This window comes from Vipera berus, assembly GCF_964194415.1.
Source record: "Vipera berus genome assembly, chromosome: 1".
In the NCBI taxonomy this organism is placed as follows: Eukaryota; Metazoa; Chordata; class Lepidosauria; order Squamata; family Viperidae; genus Vipera; species Vipera berus.
This window is the reverse complement of record NC_138202.1, coordinates 350733586-350752971: the sequence shown is the minus strand read 5'-3', so window position 1 is coordinate 350752971 and position 19386 is coordinate 350733586. Positions and strand designations below refer to the sequence as shown.

Below are 19386 nucleotides of genomic sequence, written 5' to 3'. Positions count from 1 at the left end.
CCTGTCCTGCCTTGTGTCCATTTGTTTTAGAATAGCAAGCATAATTAGAGCAGGGTGGTAAACTTGACTTGTCACTTACTTTAGTTTCAAGATAAAATGAAAACATTCCGGCTTTACGGTTTTGCATTTTTGCAAACGTGTCTCCGGCTGCTCTTGTAAAATATTCTATTGGGAAACAGGATCAGTTATGTTTGTGGATCACCTCTGGTGGGAGCCGAATGGGCTGATGCATCCATTCTGATCTCCCAGCACAGGCATTCCTCTGCGCTGGTTCCAAAGTTTGGGAATGGGACATACGGCTTTGTGTTGGTTGTCCTCTTTCTTTGAGTTCTAGTTGGCGTTGGGACAGGTAGTCCTCCGCTTACAGTCACAACTGAGTCCAAAATTTCTGTTGCTAAGTGAGACATTGCGTGAGTTTTGCCCCATTTTTTGATGACCTTTCTTGCCACAGTCAAGGACTGCCTGTAAATCTAATTAATTAAAGTTATAATTGGCCTCTTCTGAGATTTGTTTGCGGCCTGCTCGGAATTACCACCCAAGACTAGGCAAGTTTTCATATTCCTGCGAGTCTTCTAGGTGGAAAAGAAAGCTCTGCGGGGTAATATTCTTACATATTTTTCCACCTGCTTTGCTTAAAACCCGAGGTCTCCTGTTTCTTTCCCAGGCTGGATCCTAATCGACCGCTGTGGGAAACATTTTGGAACCATCTTAAATTACCTTCGGGACAACACGGTCACTCTACCCAAGAACCGACAGGAGATCAAGGAACTGATGGCTGAAGCCAAATATTACCTCATCCAGGGCTTGGTGGACCTCTGTCAAGCTGCCTTGCAGGTAAGAGAGTTGGACACGCTGAACAGTAAAAGCTTAAGAGAAGGAAGGGATCCTGGAGGTCATCCAGCTCAACCCTTTTGCCCAGGGCAAGAATCTTACTCGAAAAAGGTCTTTGATAGGTGACTAGTGTGTATTTAAAGTTCTTTGGGTAAGGACAGACTGAAGTCTCCCATGTAGATTATTATTCTAGAGACAGAGGCCCTTGTGTGTGTTCCCCCCCCCAGTCTGCATTTGAGGGCTTCAAACCTCCTCCCCCCCCCATGGACTACAAAAATGTCAGGCTGTTAAGGAATTTGTTGTGCAGAGGTCTCCTTGTGCTACCAAAGAGTTGCACAGACAAGGAAGGGTACTGGGAGCAGTAAGAGTCACACAGTAAACACAAGAGTACACTGAGTTGTAAAAGCAAAAAGTAGTTTACTTTAAGGTGGTGTAAAAACAAAAATGCACAGTCCAGGTCATACACAATAGCAATGGTCCAAGAAGTAATCCAAAATACAAAGTCTTCTTACCGGTCCAGAGGTCAATACACAGTTCAGGTTTATAACAGTAACAGAGCAAAAACAGTAATAGTAGAGAGCAGTGAATTCAGAGAGAGAGAGAGAAGCTACGTTACTAGCTCCCTCTTATGGCCATGAGAACACTTACACACCCATTGGCCAATTAACATCTTAAAGACATAACATCACGGTTAATATATTTTCAACCCAACATTGTAGGCTGACACCATATGCCTAACACAGGCATTCTGTTTTTGTGTTTTCAATCTTTAAAGCCTTCACACTCTTAAAATTCTGAAGAGGTTCCTCAGATATTTGTTTGGGCCATTCTCACGCCTTCTTTGAAAAGTGTGTGTGTGTGAGAGAGAGAGAGAGAGAGAGAGAGAGAGAAATTAAAATTCTCTGCACCGGCTTAAGACATAAATTATGCCCTCCAATAGCCTCCTCTCCACACCTTGGCAAAAAAGGAAAAGCCAGACGTGCTTTCTAACTTAAACCTTCATTTCTGCCATTCAGAGCAAAGGGATTCCAGAGGCAGTGGCAGTCTACCCTGCTTTAATCTGTCCGGATGTGTGCAATTCTCTTTGCAGGACAAGAAGGAGACCTACTATCCTCTCTGCAATATCCCTGTCATCACGTCTCCAAAAGAGGAAGAGAGACTCATTGAATCCGCCATGAAGGTATTGCGGGGGGGGGGGGACGAGGAGAGAATGAGCAGACGAAAAGGGCCGATCCAGACATTACGCTAACGTAGAAGGTTCAGCATGTGGGCTGCCCTTTTTGTCTTAATGCAGCTGCTAGTCCTTGACTTAACAACCATTCATGCAGTGACCGTTGGAAGTCACAACGGCACTGAAAAAAGTGACTTGCATCCAGTCCCCGCACTTGGGAATGTCGCAGCAGCCCCACAGTCATGGGATGAAAATTCAGGCACCAGCATTGTATTTATGACAATTGCAGCGTCCCGGGATCATGTGATTGCCATTTGTGACCTTCCCAGCCAGCTTCCGGCGAGCAAAGTCACGGGGGAAACTGTATTTGTTTAATGACCGTGTGATTCACTTAACTGCGGTGCCTCACTTAACAACCATGGCAGAAAGCTGATAAAATTGGGGGCAACTCATTCCACCACCACCTTGTTTAACAAGTGGAAAATCTGGTCCGGTTGTGGTCATAAGTTGAGGACTGTCTGTCTATCTATCTATGTGTCTATCTGATCTATCTAATTCTAATCTATCATCATTAAAAAGCAAAATTTGCTTAACTGCAGTGATTAAGAACCATGACAAAAAAAGGTTGTAAAATCACTTAACAACTGCCTTGTTAAAATTCTGCTTCTAATTGTGGTTGTAAGTTGTGGGCTACCTGGAGATTTATTAGGATTGCTTGACACAAGGCGTCACTTAAAGCAGCATTTCAACCTTTCAGAAACCCCAAAACCTCTTAACACAAGGATCTTCACCTCCAGCTTGTTGTGGTCCTTGATCTAATGGTGGAGGGCAAGCACCGCCTGCCCCAAGCCAGAGTCACACCAAGCCCGATTTGGCGCCACGTGTGAAGCCAGCCAAGGTCTCAGCCACCTGGTCTGTCTTGTCAGTGGCTGAGAATTTGAACTTTGTCATGGCTCATTAAGAATGAAGAAGAGGGAGAAAAAAGGAGGCTCCATTAAGCTTTTAAATATCAACATTTTTCATGGAATTGCACACCACCTAGAGCTGATATAAGTATCTGAAGAAGGAACGCTGTGGTTTACCCACTTCAGCTCAAGGTTTTCAAGCTTTTGGCAGATAAAACCACTCTTATTATTTTTGGACTCTGCTGTTTGGCAAGTCATAAATGCGGGGGAATTTGTTGGAGGTGGATAGAATTAATGGTGCAAAGTAGACTGGGTTCCCCATTGTTCCTCTTCCCTTTCTGCTCCGATTAAGATTCCCCAATATAGGAAACAATTTCTTTCCTTCCTTCCTTCATTAGTTTGTTCATTCTTTAATTCATTCGTTCGTTCATTCAAAAAAAATTACATGCTCCTCCAACTCACTCTCAGTGACTCTGGACAGTTTGCAAGGATAAAGTATATCGTTACATTGTTTATTTGGAGGTGCTCCGGGAACATCCCCGTGAAGGGCAAAAAAGTCAAGATGGCATCTATGCCTTTGTCTCCTCCCTCCGCAGAAGCCACAGAGCTGTTCCACAGCACTTTTTTTTAAAAAAAAAAAATTCCCAGCGTGGAAAGCTGTACAGACTTTTTGAGTCTCATCTATGTCAAATGGCCTCCTAAAGGAGTTTAATATGCTTTAAAAAGAATTAGAGGGTTAAACTTTTTCTGGGCTGAATTGCAGATAGTCCTCAGTTATACCACCAAAACGGACCCACCGTGTACCGTCCTATGCTGTGATGTTGTAAGTCACACGACCGACCTGATTTTGCAACCTTTCATGCAGCGGATGTAAAAGGAATGCTGTGGTGGTTAAACCAACCCATTGTTCGCCATGGCCTGCTGTTGCTGAAAGCCGGAAGTAACTTTGTTTTTCAAGCAAAAATGTCATAAACCGCGGTCACTATGGGACGCTGCAAACAGCTGTAAACGCTACCTTGTTGCTGAGCGTCCAGAAGTTCAGAACTGGGTCATAACTTGGTCTTTTCTGGTAGGTCATAATTCAAGGACTACCCCTACTTCAGATGGGCCATGCTTGAATGGTCCTGTTTGATGTTGAAGACCAAATTTTGGATAGATCTTCCTTTATGAAATAGAAGCCACGAGAAAGAATTCCAGTTTCCAGTTCTCTTTTTTTGTCTTCTGTTCCCCCCACCCCCACCCCCACTTCGTGATCAGATGGTTTCCCATCTCCCTGGGTTGGATAACTGTCCTGGCCCAAAAGGAAAGTTCAGAATTGCTTTCTTGGAATGAGGCCAAGGTCCATGCATGTCTTGGGAATCTGCATTCGCCATCAGTGTTTGACGACTGTTTTCCCATCCTCTGACCATTAATGATAATAATAAAGATGGAAGGGACCTTGGAGGTCATCTAGTCCAACCTTCTGCTCAGGGAGGAAACCCTATAACATTTCAGACAAATGGCTGTCCAGTCTCTTGAAAAACTTCCAGTGTTGGAGCATTCACTGCTTCTGGAGGCAGGTTGTTCCACTGATTAATTGTTCTAACTGTCAGGAAGTTTCTCCTTAGTTCTAGGTTGCTTCTCTCTTTGATTAGTTTCAAATCCATTAATTCTTATCCTGCCTTCAGGTGCTTTGGAGAATAGCTTGACTCCCTCTTCTTTGTGGCAGCCCCTGAGATATTGGAAGACTGCTGTCATGTCCCCCTTGTCCTTCTCATCATTAAACTAGACCTATCCAATTCCAGCAACCGTTCCTTATATGTTTTAGCCCCTGATCATCTTTGTTGCTCTTCTCTGCACTCTTTCTAGAGTCTCAACATCTTTTTTACATCATGGTGACCAAAACTGGATGCAGTATTCCAAATGCGGCCTTATCAAGGCATTGTAAAGTGGTATTAATACTTCACGTGATCTTGATTCCCTCTGTTAATGCAGCCTAGCACTGTGTTGGCTTTTTTGGCAGCTGCAGCACATGGCTGGCTCATATCTAAGTGATTGTCCACTAGGACAATTGACCAAGCTGATCTTAGGGTCATCTGAAAAGAAGCAGGTTCCCTTCCCTTTGTCTGCCGGGGTGTAAGCAAATAAAGCTACCAGCAGATTTGTCTCTGGCTTCCAGAAATAGACTGCCAGAGTTATAACCATTCACTTAGTGACCGCTCGAGCTTACAAGAGCACTGAAAAAAGTGACTTAGGACCACGCTTTTTTCACACTTACGACCTTTGCAGCCTCCCCATGGTCACATGATCAAAATTCAGATGCTTGGCAACTGGCATGTACTTAAAACAGCTGCAGTGTCGTCGGCTCACGTGATCATTCTCCCAGCTGGCTTTTGGCAAGCAAAGTCAGTGAGGGGAGCCAGATTCACTTAATGACCGTGTGACTCACTTAACAGCTGCAGTGGTTTGCTTAACCCTGGCAAGAAGGTCATACTATGAAGTGGCACTCAATCACTGCTTTGCTTAATAGCAGAAGTTCTGACCTCAGTTGTGTTCGTAAATCGAGGCCTGGCAAGATTACCTCCAAGGCTTGTTTTTCTCCTCCTTGCCTGTGCAAAGCACCTGAGTCAGGAATGGGGGTTTCAGGTTTCCGTAATGACCTGGCGACACTTGAGTACTTCTGCTTCCAGAGCATTGCAATGAGTCTCCACAAGCCGCTGCTGACACCCAGCGGCACAAAGTTTGATGTTCTATCTTCTGCCTGCACTGATACCCCTTTTCTCTCCCTTTTTTTCAGCCAGTGGTGAAGCTCCTTTATAACAGAAGTAACAACAAATACTCCTATACAAGGTAAACACCTCTCTTCTCTGTGCTAATGTGAAACTTAAAAGACAAAGCTTGGAATGCTGGCCGTAGGATGGTCCAGTCCACCAGTCGAATCTAGGAAGACCCCCAAACAGACCTAAAAGCTTTGTAACACTCTACAGATACCGAAAGATAACATATTCCTTATATCTGTTTGAATAGACCCGCGTTGTATTTCAGGGAATATGTGAACCCACCAATCTCTCTAAATGGTTATAATTCAGAAGGAAAAAGTTTGAAGGTCTGGGATTGCTTCTCCAGAATTTGCCACTATGCTGTATTTTTAAAGAAGGGACAATTCTTAAATCTGTAGAAAATCCTATTCATTATAATTATTTTGGTTTTTCATGTTCGCTGGAAATTTACGTAGTCTTTATGGTGGTTCAGTCTACTGTGTGGAATGCACAACAAAGCTTGTCGCTTAATTAATATCCTTCAGCCAGAAGAAAACAGCAGGTTCCTGGTTTAATTTCTCACTGTTTAATTTCTCATTCTTTATCATTAAGTTATCCAGACCTGGTCTTTCCCCTCCCCCAAGCATTAAAACCCAGTTTTGTTGGTGGCCCCTTTTGTGGTGGTTTTGGTGTCTGTGAGTGGTTGCCACTTTACAAATATATTTATTTCTCTCTCTCTCTCTCTCTCTCTCTCTCTCTCTCTCTCTCTCTCTGTGTGTGTGTGTGTATGTTAAGTGTTTGTTAAGTATTTAGAATACCTTGCTAGGCCCCAAACATGGGACAAATCTTATTTCCTGTTTCAGCCTAACCCAAGGCCATCCACAGGCAGTAGTCACAACAGTGACAGCTCATATTTGTGTAAATTTTTTGGGATTGCTAACAAAGAATTAAAGGGAAACTGATATGATCATTTCAAACGTATTTGTTCTCATCAGTCAGCCATACCCTTCTGAGATTCGAACCTGGGCCGATTGCACCTTAGGCAATTGTTCTAACCTTTAGGCCACTGGCTCTTTCTCGCTTTGTTAGCTGAGAAGCAAGGGAGATATGTGTTAAGTGTTTGTTAAGTATTTAGAATACCTTGCTAGGCCCCAAACATGGAACAAATCTATAATTTATATGTGTGTCTGTGTCTATGCATACATATATGTGTGTAACACACACATGGGATATAATACATTAAAAATAGTCTTCACTTATGATTGGTCTCTTAACAACAGTTCATCGTTACAATGGACCTAAGAAAAGGTACTTATGATCCAGTTCTGGAATTCCCAACAGCCACACACACACCCATTACATGTCTGCATTTTGGGGGCGTTCAGCAACCAGCCTAACTTTACTGCCATTTGCAACCTCCCACGGTCACATGACCATGATTTCTGACGTTTTTTGCTGGTATTTACTTCCATTTTTGAGCCAAACCTACCCGTAGCGAACATAACAGAACAGCCATGGCAGTTGCTTAACAACTGCCGCAAAAAGGCTTGTAAAATTGGGTGTGGTCACGTGGTTACCTTGGTTTACAACCAGTATGACTTACAACCATAATTACAGGCTTAGTCATAAGTTTGAGGACACAACCTGTTACATGCATTGGATGTAACATTTATTGCAAATAGAGATAATTTACAATATAAAATATAAAGTGTGCATTTTAATAGTAAAATAGTTTTTGCATTTTGTAAGTCAAAAGGACATCTGGGGGGAGAATAGGAATTTATCAGATTCAGCCCCCTTAGCAGTCAGTTATTAAACAGAAAAGTTCTGTTACTATAGCAAAGCAATTGTACTCAGAGTCTTCAATCAGAACTTGACAAATTAATTCTAGGCGCAGATCCTAGACGCTTTAAGATATAGTCAATCTTTCAAAACAGCAGTCAAGATTATTTTGCCGCTGACTAACATTTAAAAGCATTCAATTGTGTGGCTTATCTACCTGTCCATGACAATTGTCTGGTCAAAGTACAAGGTAAAAAGTTATTAATTATGGTAGCAGTAAAAAAATGCAGCTACTGTTGTTTAAAGTAAATAACAAGATTGCTGTAGTAGCCGTGAGAAATTAGAGCTAAGGATTAACTGGTGTTTGGACACAATTTCCCCTGTTTTGTAATCCATGTGTGGGACTGTACTGTGGGACTAAATTCCACGTAGTCCTTGACCTACGACCTTTCATTTAGTGAATGGTCGTAAGTCGAGGACTACCTGTAATTTGAAGTCAATGCTGGCACAAAAAAATTTATTTACCACCAGTCCTCGCCCTTAGTGACCATGACAGTGGCCCCACGGTGTCCCCGTAGTCACCTGATCGTGATTTGGGCATTTGACAACCAGCCTTTTTTTTTTGCAATGCCCTGGGATCACACGATCATTGCTTGCAACATTTCCAGCCAGTTTGGAATCAGCATTATCGCTCACCGCCATCCCTCAGGGATGGGATCACGACGTGATTGGCTTAAGGAGCAGGTCAAGAAAGCTCATAAAATCAGTGCAGTCACAGGACAGCTCAATTAATGAAGCGCATCACTTAGCGATGGCAGTCCCAATCCAAACTGTGGCCTTAAGTCGAGGACCACCTGTTTTCTGCTTGGTAGCCAGGCATATCCAAAAGAGCCGTCTCTTCCTCTGCAGGCAGAAACATTCAGCCAGCAGCTACTTGGGTGAACATTTTCCTGGCTCTTTTTTTTTTTGTCATTATTGAATTTCCTGTTGTCTTACTCACCAGAAAGCCCATTTTTCTCACCCTGGTCTGGTGGATACATTTGGAATGCTTAAAATGTGGGGAATTTGCTCCAAGGTAAACTGCTGGGACCCCACCTCCCAAAATAAATAATAATAATTAATTAATATACCGTAATAATAATAATAATAATAATAATAATAATAATAATAATAATAATAATAATAATAATAATAATAATAATAATAAAGAAGTAGTAGTTGTTATTGGAAGGGACCTTGGAGGTCATCTAGTCCAACCTCCACTCCCCCAAATCTTTTTTTTTTTCTTTTCTATTGGGTCAGGAGTATGTTTCCCAGGAATAACAATGGAGCCAGAGGCTGGAGTTCTGTTATGCCAACCTCTGAGTAGCTACTTTTAGTTTGTCTACAGGTAGTCCTTGACTTACGAACACAGACGAGTCCTAAATTTCCGAAGCTAAGCAAAACTTTTGCCCCAGTCTGTTCTGCCGAATGCTGGAGTTGCCGCAGCAATAGAAGCAAAGGCGAAGCTCGATCACCTGCTGTGTGAAGGCAGTCTGTCTCTTGGCGCACTTAGCCCGCGAGGGCCTCTGCATTCCTCGGCTTACGACTGTTTGTTTAGTGACGCTTCAAAGTTCAACAGCACCCATAAAAAGGGGGGGGACCTATGGCCATTTTTCGTACTTGCGACTTGCAGCATCCCCAAGGTCACGTGATCAAACTTTGAACGCTTGATAGATGGTTCGTATTTAGGGTGGTTGCGGTATCCCAGGGTCATGTGATCACTTTTTGCGATGCTCTGACCAGCAAAGTCAACGGGGAAGCCAGCTCCACTCAACAGCTGTTTTACTAACTTAAGAACTGCAGTGACTCACTTAACAACCGTGGCAAGAAAGGTCGCAAAATGGGGCAAGACTCAACTGTCTTGCCAAGCAACAGAAATTTGGGGCTCAATTGTGGTTGTAAGATGAGGACCACCTGGATGTCCAGATGCTTCTGCTTGCACAGCACCTTGGCACAACGTTTTTGGTGCTGGAGGATAGCAGAGATATGGAATCCTTCCAGCCTCCCAGAGCTTAGAGTCACTTTTGATGGCAAGTAGGGCAGTGTACAAAGAATAGAATAGAATAGAATAGAATAGAATAGAATAGAATAGAATAGAATAGAATAGAATAGAATAGAATAGAATAGAATAGAATAGAATAGAATAGAATAAATAGAACAGAATATAGAATAGAGCAGAATAGAATAGAATAGAATGAGAATAGAATAGAATGAGAATAGAATGAGAATAGAATAGAATAGAATAGAATAGAATGAGAATAGAATAATTAGAATATGATAGGATAATTAGAATAGAATAACAATAGAATAGAATGGAATGGAATAGAATAGAATAGAATAGAATAGAATAGAATAGAATAGAATAGAATAGAAAATAGAATAGAGCAGAACAGAACAGAATAGAATAGAATGGAATGATAGTAGAATAGAATGATAATAGAATAGGATAATTAGAATAGAATAGAATGATAACAGAATAGAATAGAAAATAGAATAGAATAGAATGAGAATAGAATAGAATGATAACAGAATAGAATAGAAAATAGAATAGAATAGAATAGAATGAGAATAGAATAGAATAGAGTAGAATAGAATAGAATGAGAATGAGAATAGAATAATTAGAATAGAATAGGATAATTAGGATAGAATAGAATAACAGAATAGAATAGAATAGAAAATAGAATAGAGCAGAATAGAATAGAATAGAATAGAATAGAATAGAATAGAATAGAATAGAATAGAATAGAATAGAATAGAATAGAATAGAATAGAATAGAATAGTTGGAAGGGACCTTGGAGGTCTTCTAGACCAAACCACTGCTTAGGCAGGAGACCCTATACCATTTCAGACAAATGTTGTCCAATCTGTTCTTAGTTTCCATCCATTGCAGCCTGTCCTGCCCACAGGTGCTTTGGAGATTAGGTTGATCCCTTCTCTTTGTTTAATAAATAAAGCCAGTCTTGCTGCTTTTTTCTTTTCCCGCTCCAGCAACTCAGATGACAATCTCCTGAAGAACATCGAACTCTTCGACAAGCTGTCACTGCGATTCAACAGGAGGGTTCTTTTCATCAAGGACGTCATCGGAGACGAGATCTGCTGCTGGAGTTTCTTCGGACAGGGGCGGAAACTGGCCGAGGTCTGCTGCACCTCCATTGTTTATGCCACGGAAAAGAAGCAAACGAAGGTATTGGCGATTTCGGGCACTGGGATGGAGATCAGGGCTGACAGTCCTCTGTGAATTGTCTCAGGATTAATAGATAGATAACCTTTATTGCCATTTTTTTTTACTGTGGGCACACTGGCACACGTTAAAAATGAAATTCTGTTGCCTGCACCTGAAGGCAGAACAAGAAGCAACGAGTGAAAATTAATCAAAGAGAGAAGCAACCTAGAACATGCGTGCCGTGCCCCGGAGATGGCACCCGTCCCTCTTCAACCAGCCGCCCGAGGACCCACGTGGCCGGATGCTTCCTGGCACGGCTGGTTTCCCTCCCCCCCCAATCCCATCCCTCCTGGCCTTGTATGCTCTCCTTTTCCTGGGCACGACCAACTGCATCGCCTCCTCAGCTGTCGGCCAGATATCCAGCTCAGAGGCAGCTTCTCTGAACTGCTGGTGGCGGGCTGCGAAGCCCCAGAGTGTGCCGGTCGAGGAGCCAGCAGGCTGTGGCTGCTGACAGACATTGTCGGGCCCCATGCGCTCGCTGGCCTCTGTATGCAGGGGCCGATGGTGTCAGGCAGCAGCTGCCCCGGCCCCTGCCTTGCCTTACCTTGCGGCAATGGCACCCCCACCCTGCCTCACCTCGCCTCACCCCACAGGATGAGCCTCCTGCCCACTGTCCCACCTGTAGACCCTCTGGATCTCCCCCAACCCTGCCTGGCCCCCATAGGCATCCCTCCCCATGAGCAACATCGAGGTGACCATGCCCACTTTGGCCACACCCACATAGTCTGCCATGACCACCACAGCCACACCCACCCAGTGGGCCACGTCCCACCTGGCACATGGCAATTAATAAGTGAGTTTTGGATTGCAGTTTGGGCACTCGGTCTCTAAAAGATTCGCCATCACTGACCTAGAACTAAGGAGAAACTTCCTGACAGTTAGAACAATTAACCAGTGGAACAACTTGCCTCCAGAAGTTCTGAATGCTCCAACATTGGAAGTTTTTAAGAAGAGACTGGACAGCCATTTGTCTGAAATGGTATAGGGTTTCCTGCCTGAGCAGGGGGTTGGACTAGGTCCCTTCCAACTAGTACTACTAGTAGTAGTAGTAGTAGTACACCTACATAACACACATATTGACATATGTATATCCCTACACCCTTACATACGCATATAAATATTAATCACTGTCCATCTTGAATACATACCCGTATTTCCCCGAAAATAAGACCTCGTCTTATATTAATTTTTGCTGCAAAAGCCGCATTAGGGCTTATTTTCCGGTTAGGTCTTATTTTCGGGAAAATACGGTAGCGTAAAGAGGAAGCTTGAGAGTTCACAAGGCCAGATGAGCTAATTTTACTTTGTTCTAAGGCTCCCTTAACAGAATCTTGGAAGTCTGAAAGTAAGATTCTCCCACTGTCTTTTTTTATGGTTTGAGAAGTTCTGAGTTTCTTTTTCTGCCTGTTATGAAGCTCCTTCGCTCCCTCCTTTATCTGAGAGTTCTCCAAGCAGCTTTTCTTCCACGCGTATCCCAAGGTCATTCTTTACATATCGTTAAGGGAAGCATCTTCCAGAAGTTGGGAAAGTCTTCTGCAGGTGGTCCTCGACTTGCGACCACAATTTAGCCCACACTTTCCATCGCTAAGCGAGACAGTTGTTAAGTGATGTCATGGGCTGCTGTATTTGGTGTGGCAAAAAGCACCCTCGTGTAGGTAGTCCTTGACTAAACGACCACAACTGAGTCAAAAAGTGAGTCGAAAAATCTCACCTAAGTGAGGCATTTGTTCAATGATTTTTCCCCATTTTTGCCACCTTTCTTGCCACAGAAAGTGAACCGCAGGCAATCACTGCAGTGGTTAAGTTAGTAACACAGTTGTTAAGCGAATCTCACTTCCCCATTGGCTTTGCATGTCGGAAAGTCGCAAAAGGGGATCACATGATCTTGGGACACTGCACGTGTGTTATAAATGTGAACCCGTGGCCAAGCGTCCGAATTTTGATCATACGACCACGGGGATGCTGCAACGGTCGTAAGTGTGAAAAACCGGTCCTAAGTCACTTTTCCCGGTGCCGTTGTAACTTCAAATAGTCACCCAACAAATGGTTGTAAGAGGAGGATTGCCTGTACTGCCTGCTCTCCAAGTGGCTGCTGCCTACTTGTGAAATGACCACCACGGTGAGCCGGTTAAAATAGCCGTTTTGGAGTGGGTGGGGCTGAAAATAAAATCACTGACTCTAAAATCCTTGGACAGAATCTATCAGAGCCTGCTCTTCCAAGTGCTTTTTTTTTACTGCTCCAGTATCCATGTCATAGGAGGGACGGACGGTCAGGCCCTCTCTGAAACGAAGACGGCGTTGGAGTGTTTGGCAGAAGGCTTGACTCAGTTGGATGGGAATCCACCAGGAAATTTTAACTTTACCTGGAGTTGACGTAGCTTGGCTGGCCTCCCATTTAGATAGATTGAAAGGAGGCTGGGCAGATTCTCAGAGGATGTGGCCTACCGGTTGCAGCTGCTGTTGGTTTGCGGTTGAATGCGCCCTCAATTTTTGCAGAGAGCAGATCTTAAATCCAGATATCGGAGACAGGATCCTGCTTTCCTTTTTCTGACTCGCAGACGGTTGCTATGGTACCTCTCAAGTTTATTCAAGGCCAAATTATTGTAGCATGCAAACTTAAAAAAAAAAAAAACACCTCTCAGATGCTTACCTGAATGAATTGCTTTCAAATAGGAGCAAGGAGAAATGTCAGTCCAAAGCTCAGGTTACCCAGGTTGTCGGCCCGGTTCATAGGTCAGAGATTCAAGGTTTCTTACACGGACAGGCATGTCACACAAGAGCTGGAGGTCAGATGTTGCTTCCAATAAAGGGAACCTGGGTCAGAGCTGCTTCTTAAGTCAGGCTGCAGCCAGCTGTTGCGCATTAAGAAATGCACTCCTTTCCTTGGCAAGAGGCCCTAATAGAATGGTGTTGCTCTATTCTTCGCTCTAGTTGCTGGGTGCGTGTCAGCCCTCCAGGTAAATCAGAGAGGAAACCAGACTAGATGAAGCAATTCTACTTTATTGTAAGGCTGCATTAACTACAAACTTGCAATTCTTTCTGCTACCAGGCTGCATCGTTCCTTAAGTTTCTCTCTCTCTCCCTTGGAGTCCCTGCCTCTCTTGTCTGATTGTTTCCTAAGCAGCAATTTTCCCATGTTTTCCCCAAGGCCATCCGCACATTCCTCTACCGTGCGAGGTCCTAGGTAGGACGCCAGATGTCATGAAAATTATCTGAGTGCCCCAGCTGCTCTTATCATTGAATCAGCCTTGATCAACTATCAAAATTCTTGATTTTATATCCAGTTGCTGATCCAGTGCATAAAAAAGTCACAGGTGCCATCTTGAGGATTTACAGGTCACCCTTGACTTACGACCGCAATGGAGCCCAACATTTCTGTGGCTAAGCAAGAAGGTTATTGTGAGTTTGGCCCCATATTATGACCTTTCTTGTCACAGTTGCTGAGCGAATCACTGTAGTTGTTAAGTGAGTAACACAGTTGTTAAGTGAATCTGGCTTGCCCACTGATTTTGCTTGTCAGAAGATCGCAGCAAAGAGCGATTACATGACCCCGGGACACTGCAACCGTCATAAATGCAAGTGAGTTGCCAAGTGTCTGAATTTCAATTATACGACCATAGGAATGGCACCGCAGTCATAAGTGTAACCCACTTTTTTCAGCACCATTTTAACTTCAAACAAGTCTCTAATGGTTGTAAGTCGAGAACTACCTGTATTGATTTAATTCTTTTGCCTGCCTCCCCTGTAGACATCCTTAATTAGAGGGCAATACTGGAAGTAATCTATCTGTGCATAAAAAGGTAAAGGTTCCCCCGCACATGCGTGCTAGTCGTTTCCGATTCTAGGGGCCGGTGCTCATCTCCGTTTCAAAGCTGAAGAGCTAGCGCTTGTCCGAGGACGTCTCCGTGGTCATGCGGCCGGCATGACTAGACGCCAAAGGCACACAGAACACTGTTACCTTCCCACCATAGTGGTCCCTATTTTTCTACTTGCATTTTTACGTGCTTTCGAACTGCTAGGTTGGCAGAAGCTGGGACGAGTAACAGGTGCTCACTCTGTTACGCGGCACTCGGGATTCGACCCGCCAAACTGCCAACCTTCTGATCGACAAGCTCAGCGTCCTAACCCACTGAGCCACCGCATATGTTCCCCCAAATACCTCTGGTGATGTAGGAGATGACTAGGCTGAGCCCGAGGGCGGAATCAAACGTGTCATCAGTTTGGAATCCCTACGCTCCCAACAAGAGACCCAAGTCCAGCCACCTGTGAATTCCATTGACTCTAATCTAGCACCAGTTTGCCTTCACTGTTAGTAGTTCAGGTAGCATGAGATAAACTTGTAGTACTTTTGAACCCTATCCTGGCACCTGGTTTCTTCCTGACAAGTGGCCCCTGTGGGGGCTCAGGGCTGGCCCAGCTGGGAGCGTGATGACTTTCAGGCCCCTGATTCTTCTGAGATCTCAGGGTTACAAATGATGAGTGTGTGTCTGGGGGGGGGAGGGAGGCAGGATGGAACTGCTGCTCCGATTTCCAAAGCTTCATCTTCTTCTTCTTCTTCCTCCAGGTCGAATTCCCTGAGGCCCGCATTTACGAGGAAACGCTTAACATTCTGTTATACGAGACTCCGCGGGTGCCTGACAATTCCCTGCTGGAGGCCACAAGCCAAAATCCGAGCCAGGCCTCCCGCGGAGAAGACGAGGACGGCAACTATGAGCCGCGCGACCGAGTCAGGCGCATTCACGTCAAGCGATACAGCACCTACGATGACCGGCAGATAGGCCATTAGGGGCCCCCGGGGGACACCCGGAGCCCCTCCTTCCACATGGGGGGGAGGGCACGTAGCTTCAGCACTGGGGTCCCCTCGCTGGGGCCCCAAATCTTCCAGGAGGCCAACTTGCATTTCAGCCACACTGCAATATGGTTTGTGAAACTTTACTCCCCGAGGCCAAGTTACAACTGGTGGGGGGGGGCAACCTTGTGGGTTTGAAGCCACCCCTTGGCGGTTTTGTGTGGAATTTGACGGGCTCCTTTTCTGCCTCGAGACTCTTCGTGAAGACCTCCGAGCTTAAAAACAAAAATCCAGATGCTGAGACCAAAGAATCACACTTAAACGCTACATTGCGACCATGAAACACTACAGTTTTATATAGCTCCTGGTCCCCTTTCCCTGACTAGCCCTGACACTTTTTTTTTCTCCTTTAGCAGAATGTGATTTTTTTTTCTTTTCCTTTTTTAAATTGCCATAACTAAGAAGTGAGAGAACTTCGGATGCCACCTCGACTAGAATCCTTGGGGCGCAATGTTGCTGGGAATAACTGGAAATCAACTTCCTCCTGGAAAAAAAAAACCTCTGTCCCAGTTCCTGATTCTTACCGATGCGTTTGCGGAGAAATTTGTAGGGAAGGGATGTACCCGGTGTGCATCTTGTACACACAGTCCTCGTCTTACAACCACAGTTGAGCCCTTGGTTCTCTCTGAGCTGGTTCACTAGTCACTAGCGCTGACAAAGTTTGGATAATGAAGCGTCTGCAAGAAAACAAGCCAGCTGACAGAGCACCAAGGACGACTCCTTTCAACCCGAAACCTACAACTATTCTCCTTCACTGATACAACTAGAGCTCAGAATTCCTGTTTGCTAAGCCAGACGGGCATTGCCTTGTGCTCCATTTTACGACCTTTCTTGCCACAGTTGTTAAGTCAATCGCTGCAGCTGTTCAGTTAGCCACACGGTTGCTAAGTCAACCTGGCTTCCCCATGGACTTGGCAGGACGTTCATAATAAGTGTGGAGCCAATCGCCAAGTGTCGGAAGTTTGATCACGTGACTCGGGAGGCTGCAACGGTTGTGTGAAAAACAGCCACTTTTTTTCCAGTGCCTTCAAACGGTCCCTAAGTGAGTGGTTGTTAAGTGGAGGACTACTTGTATTGCAAACAGCTTTGGGTCTTGCAGATAACTTGGTATCTGGCTGCCCTTTTAGGCTGGAGCGGAGGTGGGGATTGCTGAAAATTAAGAAACAAACCAAAAGCGGGAAGGCCCAATTCCCTAGGTCTGCGGACAGAGACGCTTGCTCATTCGGTGATAGGTAACATGGCCTGGAGAAGCTGGAATTTGATTATTCTTCCAGAACATTTTTTTCCCCCAGTGATCCTCCTTTTGATTCCCACGGTCTAGTTCAGACATGTCAAACTCGCGACATCACGTGACGTCGCGCAACGTATCGGGACGGTTTTGCCATTGCCGGCAGTGGGGTGAGCGTAGCTTCCGGATGACGAATCCGGCCCACAGGCCAGCAGTTTGACACCCCTGGTCTAGTTTGTGGAGAACAATGGGTGGGAGGTCTAAAATTGCCCACAGGATAATATTGGGCAAACTCTTTATTAGCTAGCTGTAGGATGTTAGAAGTGGGGTGCTCAACGCTTGGATGCATCTTTGGGGATTTTTCTCCCCTTAGTGCTAACCTCTATAAAAGTGCTGATGTATTGTAAAGTTAAGGGGTTTGGTGTATCCCAGCAACCCCCTAGGCCAGTGCTTCTCACTAAGTTATGAGGACTTTCATTCCCAGAATTCCCCAACCGGCCATGTTGGCTGGGGAATTCTGGGAGCTGACATCTTCATATTCTACAGTAGCTAAGGTTGAGAAGCATTGCCCTGAGCCTTAGGCCATCATTCCCAACTGGGTGATCTCTGTATGAGTGGATTACAACTCCCATTGGTTCCTGGTCACTACATCATGCTGGCTAAGAATTGTAGTCCCAGGGGGTGGAGCAGCCAGTTGTATGAAGTCAGGCTTTTCAAACAATTCTGGGAAGATGGGAGAAAAACCGTGTTACTCTTTGAGATTTAGGAAAGATTGTCAAAACAATTTTTTTCTAGCATGTCCAGAACTGAGAGACAAATTTTGGCTGGCAGGATGTAGATCAGTGGCTTCTGCTTCGCCTAGGGGTAAAGTTTATCGTGAATACCAGCAAAGCATCACAGTACTAAAAAATGTGTCATCTTCTAAATGGAACTTCCCTATCCAGCAGCAGTATATCAGTATCAGGGGGGAGGATATATCCCCATTAGTGCCTTTTTTGGGGGGTCCAGTTAAGACACATTTCTGCTCCAAACACAATTATGGTGTCTCCTAGTTAGAATTTCTATTTCCCAGAGGAAAAAATAGTAATATAAAATGGGGTGCTTCTATGTTCCTAAAAAGACCGAAAAGCAAAATTGTAAGGAATTGCTTAAAAAGAAGCAATACTGGTCACAGATGAGTTACATCTTGTATTCTCTTGCATGAGACTAGATCTCATTGAGATAGTCAATCTTGGAGCATTGAGAAAGCATCCACGATTGGAATATTTCTTCAAAACTTAAATATCCACAGCAGCTAGAAACCTAGCCCACCATCCAAACGTAATTTTCTAAAACTTTTCAGCTCTATCTAGCTCACTCAAGCAGTCTCAACTGGACACAATCCTCCTGCAGAAGACAAGTGGCAAACGTTTTCCTTTCTGCAATTCTGGGTAGTTCCCATGTGGGGTTGAAACACTGGCAACATTTTTAAAATGTGCAGTAAGCTTTTTATCTTAAAATGCTACTGGTGCAGGCACAATAGCCAAAGGTGGTAAAATTAAAGCCACTCAAAATGCTATATCTTAGTAGGTCATTGACTGGACAGCTCCCAGCCTTTCTGCAAACTTTTCTGGAAAAAGACCGTTCTGCTTTTATAAAAGCAGATTTTTCTTTTGGGCAAAACCAAAAATCTTGAATAGGAAATGGGCAGATTAATTCGTTAATTTAACTGGCAAGACTTGGATTCATGAATTCAAGTCGGGCTGTGTGTGTGTGTCATCCTTAGACACTGCTCCAGTAGAATTTCCTGGAGCGTAATTGGCCCCAAATCATGACATATGGATTAATTGTCCCAAGGCTGCTTTTTCAAGAGGCAACTGGACCTTCTCGTTTTTCTTTCAAGACGTTTTGCTTCTCATCCAAGAAGCTTCTTCAGCTCTGACTGGATTTTGGGGGAATGGAAAGACTTATATTCCTCGCAGACGGCTGGTCGTTTGCATTGTTTTAGATCAGAGGTCCCCAACCTTGTCGTTTAGCGGACCGGAGGAAAAGGGAGGGGGAAGCATTTTAGACATGTGCGTGCACACTTGTGCGCACGGGGCCGCAAGCATGCGCGCCCCACAAATGAGGCGGGGCTAGCACCCGCATGATACACTCTAGCCCTGCCCTGTTCTTGCGTGGCGCAGCGCTTTGTTTCTGCGCGCTACGGCATGGCGGTGGCCCATTTTTGCACCCCATGGCGTGACTGATCTGTTTCTGTGCCCCGCGGCGCGGTGGCATCCATTTTTGTGCCTTGCAACACTGCGGCAGCCGATTTTTGTACCCTGAGGCGCAGTGGCAGCCCATTCTTGCGCCCTGTGGTGAGGCATCCTCTTTTTGCTCCCTCTGGCCATGGTGCTAGCATGCGCGCACACTGTCCAGCCTTTCCCGCAGCCTGGTGGCCAGTAGGCCACGGCCCATTACCGGGCTGCGGCCCACAGGTGGAGACACCTGTTTTAGAGAATCGTTGAGGCCACTTGGAGGTTTATTTGCACCACTCAGGTGACCTTGAGGACACAGATAAACTTCCAGGCGGCTTCAACGACTCCCTAAAAGAATGCAAATGGCCAGCTATCTGCAAGGAATATAAATCCTTC

At 44.7% G+C, this 19386-nt stretch overlaps 1 protein-coding gene across 1 annotated transcript in view; it reads left to right on the top strand.

Moving 5' to 3' along the window:
* The window catches only part of TNFAIP1 (TNF alpha induced protein 1), a 30233-nt gene that overhangs the window by 9679 nt on the left and 1168 nt on the right, over positions 1-19386 (top strand). Inside the window, exons 3-7 of the mRNA XM_081337701.1 lie at positions 665-834; positions 1922-2011; positions 5684-5736; positions 10460-10655; positions 15259-19386. The exon at positions 15259-19386 is cut by the window's right edge and continues 1168 nt beyond it. Of these exons, the coding sequence (XP_081193827.1) occupies positions 665-834; positions 1922-2011; positions 5684-5736; positions 10460-10655; positions 15259-15480 (731 nt within the window). The 3' untranslated portion in view covers positions 15481-19386. The remainder of the gene's footprint in view (positions 1-664; positions 835-1921; positions 2012-5683; positions 5737-10459; positions 10656-15258) is intronic.